Source organism: Cynocephalus volans, chromosome 6, assembly GCF_027409185.1.
Source record: "Cynocephalus volans isolate mCynVol1 chromosome 6, mCynVol1.pri, whole genome shotgun sequence".
Classification (NCBI taxonomy): Eukaryota; Metazoa; Chordata; class Mammalia; order Dermoptera; family Cynocephalidae; genus Cynocephalus; species Cynocephalus volans.
This window is the reverse complement of record NC_084465.1, coordinates 114,390,315-114,400,408: the sequence shown is the minus strand read 5'-3', so window position 1 is coordinate 114,400,408 and position 10,094 is coordinate 114,390,315. Positions and strand designations below refer to the sequence as shown.

Sequence of the window (10,094 nt, the reverse complement as noted above, 5' to 3'; positions counted from 1 at the left end):
TTTCACTTGCATGTACACACACACACACACACACACACACACACACACACACACACACACGCGCGCGCGTCCCGAGCAACGTTGCTCTGAAGTTGACACCGTCTGCTTGGAGTCCCCAGATTTTCGGAGTCAGGTGTTGATCTCAGGGGTCTGAGGAAGCCCAGGCTATTTAGAAAAAATGGTTATGGGGAGGGGTCCAGGAGCCCTCCTCTACCCACCAGGCCCTGGAAGCCCTGTCCCCTCTCCTTCCCTGAGAGTCAGCAGCCCACTGCCATCCCTGCTGATTCCCTCCTTCCCCTCCCCTAGAGGCAGTTCCCAACTCACCTGGTCAGCTGTGGGTCACCTGGTGCTCCAGGTTCCTACATGGCCCCCTCCTCCCCATGCTGGCTCTGGCCCATCAGGATTATCCATGTTCTCGTAAGAGTCTGCATCTGGAATGGGAAGGAGTAAACATAGGTAGGGCTGGAAGTAGGCCGGGAGGGGATATAGGCCCAGGCGACAACAGGGACAACGGCAGAAGCACCCACCTTCCTCATGATTCAGACCAGGCTGGCCCCGAAGGGAGCGGAGCTGGGGGGCTGCGTACAGCATCCCTCTCATGTCCTCATAGGACTGGGACCCTGCTTGGGCATGGAATGGAGAATTAGAGGCCCAGGAGCCATGGTGGGGGCTCGGGGAAGGTGGAGAGCCTGAGGGGCAGAGGAAGGTGGGAGGCTTGACCCCTGGTGTGCTAGGAAGGAGTGATTAGGTCAGCATAAGGTTCAGGCCCTAGTTAGTTGTAGGGTCAGGGTTAGGTATGGGTTAGATTATGATCACAATCAGAGAAAGGGTCAAGAACATAACCAGAGGTCTGGCCGATTGGCTCAATTGGTTAGAGTGCGGTGTTAACACCAAGGTCAAGGGTTCAGATCCCCAAACCGGTCAGCTGCCGGGGGGTGGGGAACAGATCTGGAAGGAGTCAGAGTTGTGAGGAAGTTGAAGAGAAAGCCAGGGTCAAAGCTGAAATCTGTGGGCCAGCCCATGGCTCACTAGGGAGAGTGTGGTGCCGATAACACCAAGGCCACGGGTTCCGATCCTATATAGGGATGGCCATTTGGCTCACTGGCTGAACGTTGTGCTGACAACACCAAATCAAGGGTTAAGATACCATTACTGGTCATCTTTAAAAAAAAAAAAAAAAAAAAAAAAAGCTGAAATTTGCAATGGGGCTGGGGTAAGGAGGAGGTCCAAGTCCAGATTGGAATTGGATTGGGATCCGTGTTGATGTTCATGGTTAGGGATGGTGTAAATACTGGGAGGTCAGGACTGGGGATAAGGGTCAGTGTTGAGGTTAGAGTTAGGAATCAAATCTAAGGTCAGGGTTGGGCTTGGGTTTGGGGTGATAGGTCAAGGTTGGGCCTGATGTCAGAGGTGAGGCCCAGTCAGCTGAAGCTGGGCAAGGGAGGCTGGTCCCAAGCATCTCTCACCAAGGGAGACTGCTTCCCGGCTGGGATCCCAGGCAGACCCGTGGGGGCTCAGGAAGTCTGGAGAAGCAAGACGGAAGTCAGTAATCCTCCTGGCCTCCAGGCCTCCCCCCAGCCCCCAGGAATGTGACCGTCCTCACACACCAGTGGTCCTGGCTGCTGGCTGCAGCTCCTCATCCTCGTTCTCATAAGACTCAGCTGCTGCAGAAGAAAGACAACTCCAGGGACCACTGCCACTGGCTAGGGGCTCCACAGTGCCGTGGGTCCCCCCAAGCCTCTGGGGCCCCACAAGGACCCCAAGTTACCGTTGGAAAAGGAGTCTTCATCCTCAGGACCCAAGGGCCCGTCCTCGGGGTTCTCATAGCCGCTGCCATCTGGTGGAGAAGGAGGGCATCCAGCCAGGGTCCACAGCCCAGCGCAGAAGAGGTGGGGGAGGCATGGGGAACAGCCTTACCCTGAGAGAGTTGGTCCTGCCCAAGGGTGGAGTCATTCTCATAGAACTCGGAGCCCTCCTCGCTGTCCGGCTCTTCATAGGCCTCGCCTTCTTCCTCTGGGCCTGGGGGTTTGGGGACGTGGTGGGGAACCGAGTCACAGCCCCCTTCCTCCAGGACCCAGCCCACGATTCCTGCCACAGACCGCTCCAACACCCTCCAAGTGGGCTGGCCGGTTAGCTCAGTTTGTTAGAGCGTGGCGTTGATAACACCAAGGTCAGAGTTCAGATCCCCTTACCGGCCAGCTACCAAAACAAACACCTTCCACGTGAGGAACACCGCCTCTCCCCTCCATTCACCCTGTCCCCGCGGGCTCCGCGACTCCGCGGTTCCTGGCTCCTGGACGTCGCGGCGCGATTTTCCGTAGGACGGGGCGGCGCCCCCCAGGCCTGCAGCCCAGCGCTGGGCGCGTCCTGGCGAGGGGCGTAGTAGGATGGGGTCAGAAGAGGGGGGGCGTCAGGGCCAAGCGTCCGCGCGTGGGCAGGGGGAGAGGACGCTCGAGGCTCTGCGGAAGGACTCTGGGTCTAGGCACCCAGCCCTGAAGCACGGAGGCGGGATCTAAGTCTAGGGGCGTGGCCTCAGGTTCTGGGGCTGGGTTCCACTCTCCAACTGGACTTCTGGCTCAGCGCCCTGGGGGCGGGGCCATGAGCCCTGGAGGCGGGGCTCGGCTCTATGGGCGGGCTCACGTGCAGGCGGGTCTCCGCACCCCGGGAGTGGAGCTCAGAATTCGGAAAGGCTTGGAGCTCAGGGAATTGGAGGAAGGAGGACAATTGGGTGGAGCCCTAGCTCTGGGGCGGAGCAATAGGCTGGAGGGGCGGGCCTAGGTCTGACTGCCTGGCTGTGCCTCTTACCCGTGCCGGAGGTGGGCGAAGGAAGGGATAGCACGTTCCCGTACTGGGTATTTGCCCCGTTTCCTGGGGGAGGCGTCACTTTGAAGAACCTGGCAGGAGAAGGGGAGGTGCACGTTGAGGCCAGGCCCGGAAGGGACGATGGACACATTTAAGATTCAGGCCAGGCCCTCAGAGGTTAAAAGTGGTCACTTGATGTTGGGGCAGCCTACAGAGGGGTCTGGGATCACTCCAATGAGGTGGCTTTGGAGCTGGGTTTTGAGGTTAGATAGTATTTCAACTGGTGGAGATGGAGCAAAGACACCCTGGGCAGAGGAAACAGTATGTGCAAAGCATAAAGAGAAAGCATGGGATGGGGCCATGGGGGTGCACTTGCTGCATTACCTCCTCGTGGGGTCAGTCATTCGCTTTCTTTTCCTCCTCAGGATCAGGGCTGGTGGGAGTTAAGGAGAGTGATCAGAGGAGGGACTGCTTAGCAGGTTGAAGACTTGGGGCTGCTGGGAGGTCATTTGGGTCAATAGAGGAGATAGAGGTTCAAATTCTAAGGGGCTTGGGAAGTTTGAGGGGAGTGGAGGAGGAGTGGGGGAACAGGGTTCTGGGGTCTGGGGGGGCGGTAGAAGGGGAGAAAGATGCCCGTCAAACTGGCCGGTGTGGGCTTATCCTGAGGAAGATGGGTTAGAGTTTGGACAGACTGGCTGGGGGACATGACTCACCTCTTCGAATCTGAAGAAAGCCCACCAGGGAACCCAGGCAGATGATCAAATAAACCAAAGTCACAACTGGGACCTTCCAGCCACCAATCTTCAGTAGCCAGTGCCATAGTGCTAGGGGGAAGGGGCTATGAGATGAGGACCTCAGGCTGGCATCTTACTTCCCAACCTCAAGACCGCAAAGGACTATAAGTCTGAGGGACAAGGGCAAGACACAGACTTGAGGTCCCAAGCTATGAGGAGGGCTCTCCTCTCTCCCTCTAAGGAGCCACGTCCCAGGAGGTCAGGGACTGTGCCACAGAGCCTGACACAGGACATGAGGCAGTATCTATTGAGCAAACCATGAATAAACTATGGGTACAGTCAGAGGCAATATTAAGATTAAGGGCAGCATAATGATAAGCTTCCTGCTGCAGTGAAGGGCAGAGTTGAGTTCCCAAGACTAGAGGTGGGATTCAGCACATTGCTGAGATCAAGTTGGGAATGAAGGTGAGGCCGAATTAGAGAATTGTGGTTAGGATAGCATGGTAGAATTGTATTAAGGAGATAGAATGGGCAGAACATTGTGACCAATTTGATGGTTGTGATGAGAAAGAGGAAGGATGCCCAGGTTCCTAGCTTGAGCAGGTGGGTAGATAGTGGTGTCCCCCACTTACACAGGGCCACCGTGTGTAAGACTAAACTTGGGGAAGCTGTTCAGTTTGATTTCATATGTGTTGAGCTTGAGGTGTCCATGGGACATCAAATGGCAATTCCAGGAAATGGCTGGGAATGGGGGGGGTGGCTTTGGAGCCTGGAGTAGAGTCATCGAGACATGGTGACCCAAGCGGCCATGGGAGTAAAGTTGAGTAAAGGAGGTCAAACAGGAAGGGCATGTAGACAGGGATGAGAAGAGGACCAAGGCTCCAACAGTGAGGAGCAGGAGAGGAAAGAAGACTTGGTAAAGTGATGGGAAGGAGCAACCAGTGGTAGGAAAAGATCCAGAAAAGTAGTGTCCCAGAAGCAAGGAAGGAAAGAGTTGGAGTCAGCGTTCAGAGTAGAATTGGGGTTTGGGATGAGGCTGGTACTAGTCCTCAGGTTAGGGGTCCAAGACTGACAGGCTTCCAGTTTTTCCCAGTAGCCCCACACAGATGCTCCACAGCTGGGAGAAACTTTACCTGGCCAGGCAGTGACCTTCACATGTATCTCCATGGTCAGGTTGCCACGGTGACAATAATAAGTACCAGCATCTTGAGCTGTGGCTTGGGGCAGCACCAGAAGGGTCCCTTCCTGGCGGATCCTCAGGACCCACAACTCTCTGACCGGGGTGTCCTCTCTCAGGTCTAGGCTCAGCAATGAGATGTTAGGCTTCTTGGGATGCACATGGGTCCAGGAGAGGGGGCCTCTGGCCACAGAGGCAGGGGGCACCCCACAGGACAGCCAGAGTGTGGAGCCAGGGGAAACAGTAAGGTCTGGAGCAGGGAGAGACAAAGCTAAGAAAGCCTAATTCTTGGGGTCTTATTCCCCCAAAACCCTCCAGTTTCCAGTCACCACCCCCGTGCCTGGACCTCCCACTTCCTGGCATCTCCCCAGCACTGTCACCTTACCTTGGTTGTTGAGGCTCTGGTTCAGACTGCCCATAGGTAGGGCACATTCAGGCTCTGTCTCCCACATCTCAGGGTGGTCTTTATCCCACACATACAACTGGGAGCTGGAGGGGTGCCCAGAAGAGGGGTTGGGGCCCCCTGAGGACCTGTTCCCCAGGACACAGCCTGGGTCATTTAGTTCTGAGGCATTCCACCGGAACAGCTCCCCTGGGGAGAGACCCAGAATCAGATGCAGAGACATCCAGGAAAAGGAGAGAGATAGAGACCCAGCAAGGCAGAGACAAAGACTCAGAGAGAGAGAGAGAGAGAGAGAGAGAGAGAGAGAAAATAACTCAGAGTGAAGAGAGTGGAGACAGAGTTGGAGAGCAGCTCCATGCCAAAGCCACTGGGCCACAGGAGTCTGCCCACCTGCAGTAGCTCCTTGTCTGTCCCTCTGGGCCCCTCCAGCTCCAGTTTGGCCACCACACCTCCTCTGTCCACAGTGGACCTCCCTCTTCTCATCCAGCCCCCCAGCCCAGCCCGACCTGGCCCTCACCGCTGCCTTTCACGCTGACTGTCCAGCCAGGCTGCCAGGCCTTCTCAGAGGGGGGCCCCGGCTGGCACAGGTAGAATCCTCCCATCTGGTCTGAGATGTTGAAGATGAGCAGTCCGATGCCCAAGGGTCCCACCTGGATGCCCAGGCCTGGTAACCCCAGGGTCAGCTCTAAGAAGGGAGATGACTTGGAGCCCCGATACCAGGCCAGCTGCCCAGGGGGACTGTCTGAGGGACCCTGGAGGCACGGCAGCACAGCATCGCTTCCCTCTGTGGAGAGAGAGAAGGGGGGAGCCCCCAGCCCCCCACTCTTCACACTAGTCATAAAGCAAAGGACCCCATAAGCTGAGAGTGGATGTGCCCTCAGAGTCCTTCCAGCCCCTCCCTGAGTTTTATAAATAAGAAAATGGAGGCTCAGAGAGGGTAAGTTACTCAGCCGGGGGCGCCCAGCCAGAACCCAGCTTTCCAGCTGCGACTCCTTCCCTCTCTGCCCTTGGGACATACCTTCTGCCTTCACCAGCAGTGATTCCTGGGGCCTGACTCCCACGGGGATAAGGAAGAGGAGGAAGAGGAGGAGGAGAGGAGGTGGCATGGTGACCAGACTCCCCGGGGCACGCAGCTCCGCCGCGCGGGGGATGCTGGGCCAGGCGGGGGCCTGCTGGGCACTGAAGCATAGGTGACTGTGGGGGCGGGCAGGCAGTCCCCTGGAGAGGAAGGGGGTGGTCACACCTCAGGCTGTCTTCTCCGGGCACCCCTGGAGACCTGCAAAACTTGCATCCTCTCTGTTACACTGTCTTACTTTCCTCCCAGCACTTACCACCGTGTGAAATGATCTTGTGTGTGTGTGTACTCGTGAACTCTGCTTCCTTCACCAGCATGTAAGCCCCTTGAAGCCCAGACTTTGTCCCGTTCACCACTATACATGACTATATGCACAGTGCCCTAGAACAGTGCCTGACATAGAGTAGGTGCCTGATTAACTTTTGTTGAGGTGGTGGATTCAGCCTTAGGGGCTCCCTCCTCTTTCCTCCTTCCAACCACAGGCTCTGAGTCCATTTCCCTTCACACACACCTCATTCATTCATTCATTCAGCAAACATTTCTAGGGCCTCCTTCCACCTCCATACAAGCTCCCCATCAACATACTTTGGTGGGGTCGTGAGTTTAAATCCTCCACCTCCACCATTTGACTAAATTTCTTCATCACTCTATGCCTCAGTTTGGGGATAATAATAGTACGATAAAAATATTGTTTGTGGCTGGCCGGTTAGCTCAGTTGGTTAGAGCGTGGTGCTAATAACACCAAGATCCAGGGTTCAATCCTTGTACTGGTCAGCTCCAAAAAAAAAAATAGTTGTGTGTGTGTGTGTGTGTGTGTGTGTGTGTGTGTATATATATATATATGGAGAGAGAGAGAGAGAGAGAGATTGTACAGACTAAACAGGACAATTACGTATAGCATTTTTATTATTTTTTTTTTGTCTTTTTTTTTTTTTTTTTCGTGACCGGCACTCAGCCAGTGAGTGCACCGGTCAGTCCTATATAGGATCCGAACCCGCGGCGGGAGCGTCGCCGCGCTGCCAGCGCAGCACTCTACCAAGTGCGCCACGGGCTCGGCCCACGTATAGCATTTTTAGCCCACCGCCCAGCACATAGTAGGCTCTCAATTAATGAGAGACAGTATCAATGAATGGCTTACTGCTTAAGCCAGACTGCCTGGGTTCAAAACCATGAGCAAGTTTCTTTATCCATAAATTGGGAGTAATAAGAGAACCCACCCCTTAGATTGTTCTGAGGATAAATTAATCAATATCTATAGAGCTGGGAGGGGGCTCAGCAGCTGTTTGGGGAAAGCAGGAGCCACTGTAGCTCCTTTGCATCGGTCCTTAGGAATGACTGATGACTAATGCCCCTTTCTTGCCCAGTTCTTCCCCAGGAAGCCCCTCTTCAGTTATGGAAGATACCCATTTAGAAATGGGGAAATTGAGGCCCTGAGAGGGGTAGGGCGTTGCCCAAGGTCACACATTGAGTGGTACCGTGAGCACTAGGACCTGAATCAGGAGTCCTGACTCCTCAATCTGTCCTTCTGCCCCGCACTTCTCTCTCTCTCTGTCTATATTTTTGAGTCTTTCAATGCTGCAGGCACTCAAGGAAAGGGTCCAGGGACCCAAGAGACCTGCTTTTTCAGTTGCCAATTCCCAGGCCTGTCTCTCTGGACCATGGCTTCCTGTTTGCCCTGGGCAAACCCCAGGGGACCTTACAGGTGGCAGGTGCCCACTTCCCTTTGGGGGAGTTGGGAGGGAGGGCTGGGAGGGGGCAGAGTGGGGCATTGGGGAATGGAGAGCGTGAATAGCAGGACCCTCATCTGCCTTTCATTCAGCAAAATCTCTCCAAGCCCCTTCATTAGCTTCCCAGCTTGCTAGAGCATGTCATCCCCTACTTAAAATAGTCCAGTTGTTTTTCATCTACCTAAAATAAAAACTTCAAATCACAGGCTACAAAGGCCTGAGTGATGCTGCTCCTGCCCACATTTCCCACTTCATCCCTGCCCCATAGTACTCTTCGTCAGTCTGCTCCACATGCCAAACGCTTTCCCACCCTCAGGCCCTTCGCACTCTTCTTCCTGGACCTCTGCTCTGCTCTTTGCTCGTTTGCTGGCTCTTTTCATCACTCGGGTCTCAGTTCAATGCTACTTCCTCAGAGAGGCCTTCCCTGGCCCCAGGTACTTTTTTGATCTCATGCCTGTTTTATTTCCTTCCCTGCACTTGCCCCGATCTCGAATTATGCTTGTTTATTTCATCTGCCTCCTGCACCGGATGTTCACTCTTTGAGAATGGGGATCTTTACTATCCCCAGATGTACACTAGCGTCTAGTAGGTGCTCAATAAGAATTTGTTGAATAAAGGAGGGAAAGAAGTTAGGAAAAGTGAAAGAAAACTTCCTTTTCTCTTCCCCCACATGCAGTTAGTCACCAAGGCTAGTCCACCTTATATCCTAGATATTTCTAGAATCAACTCTTCCTCTCTTTGGATCCTTCCTTCACAGCCAGAACCAATTCAACAGCCTCTATCCTGGGTTCCCTGTCCCCTATGTCTTTTGCTCCCCATCTACACTCCACATATCAAGAGAGCTTCTTTGACATTAGTCATGTGCTTCCCCTGCTCAACAGCCTTCAATGGCTCCCAGGGTCTGCAGGATAAAATCTAAGCCTGATAGCTTCCGGTATGGCTCTCCCCAAACTGACTGGAGTCTTATTTCTAGTCATCATTTCACCCCCTTCTCCAGAAACCCTGCCACATACACAAGGAGTCTGGACTTAATTCTGAGGACAAGAAGCTCTTGGGGATTTACAAGCCAGGAGTTGACCTGATCAGTATTTTCCACAACTCCCCCTGGTTGCAAAGTGGAGGATAGATTGGAGAGAGGCCAGAGACTAGTAAGGAAAAGTGCTTATTCATTCATTCATTCACCAAATATTTATTTACCAGGCACTCTGCTAGGGGCTAGGGAAACAGTGAGGGACAGAAAGACAGAGTTCCTAATCTCATGGAGCTTTGATATGAGTTTTGGGGCCAAGGAGGGGAAAAGAGGACAGGTAATAAACAAATTAAGCAATAAAGAATTTCAGATGGTGAGAAGTGCTTGGATGTGACATAATGGTGGGCAGGAGATGGAGGTGGCTACTTTAGACGAGGTGGTCAAGGAAGGCCTTACTGAGGAGGTGACAAAAAGACCTAAGGTGGGGAAAAGTTTGCTGTGTCCACATAAGCACATGTTCAGTTTTTTTTTTTTCAAAAAGATGACCGGTAAGGGGATCTTAACCCTTGACTTGGTGTTGTCAGCACCACGCTCTCCCAAGTGAGCTAACCAGCCATGCCTACATGGGATCCAAACCCATGGCCTTGGTGTTATCAGCACCACACTCTCCCGCGTGAGCCGTGGGCCGGCCCCACATGTTCAGTTTTGTTAGAAACTGCCCTACTCTTTTTCCACAGTGGCTGTACCATTTCCCTTTCCCATCAGCGATACGTGAGAAACCCAGTTTCTCCATATACTGACCAGCATTAGGTGTTACCACTCTTTTATTTTAGCCATTCTGACAGGTGGGTAGTGACATCTCATTGGGGCTATAATTTGCGTTTCCCTAATGACTAGTGATGTTGGAAATCTTTTCATGCACATATTTGCCACCTGTGACATCAGGAAGATGTCTGTTAGCCTCCTTTGCCCATTTTCAAGCTGGATAAGTAGGTTTTAAGCAGGGATGAGACATGATCTATGTTTTACAAAGATCACTCCAGCTGCTTCGGGGAGCATTAACCAAAGGGGCCAAGAGTCGACACTTGGGGAACAGTTAGGAGGCATTGTGGAAGTTCAGGAGAGAGAGAATGTGAGTGGCACTGGGTGTTAGCGCTGGAGATAAAGAAAAAGGGACACGTTCTGGAATACTGGCATTGGAGGTAG

The 10,094-nt window shown here is 53.5% G+C and overlaps 1 protein-coding gene across 1 annotated transcript; it reads right to left on the bottom strand.

Annotated features, from left to right (window-relative positions):
* CD19 (CD19 molecule) lies at window positions 1-6,222 on the bottom strand. Its single transcript, XM_063100473.1, has 15 exons — window positions 6,135-6,222; window positions 5,634-5,900; window positions 5,099-5,305; window positions 4,670-4,963; window positions 3,516-3,626; window positions 3,187-3,235; window positions 2,806-2,894; window positions 2,254-2,367; window positions 1,918-2,019; window positions 1,769-1,837; window positions 1,608-1,661; window positions 1,467-1,523; window positions 528-620; window positions 325-431; window positions 1-165 (listed from the first exon to the last, which is right to left on the bottom strand). Exons 1-14 carry the CDS (start codon window positions 6,220-6,222, stop codon window positions 340-342), a joined length of 1,686 nt encoding a protein of 561 aa, XP_062956543.1. The 3' UTR covers window positions 1-165; window positions 325-339.
* Window positions 6,223-10,094: the final 3,872 nt, after the last annotated feature.

What these genes read in the sequence shown, in the direction of transcription:
- CD19 (XM_063100473.1), bottom strand. Translation starts at nt 6,222, where the DNA reads ATGCCACCTCCTCTCCTCCTCCTCTTCCTCCTCTTCCTTATCCCCGTG. An exon ending in GAAGGTCACTGCCTGGCCAG is followed by an intron (nt 3,627 to 4,669) that starts GTAAAGTTTCTC and finishes CCTTCCCCCTAG; the next exon opens with CACTATGGCACTGGCTACTG. An exon ending in GCAGGACCAACTCTCTCAGG is followed by an intron (nt 1,838 to 1,917) that starts GTAAGGCTGTTC and finishes CTTCTCCACCAG; the next exon opens with ATGGCAGCGGCTATGAGAAC.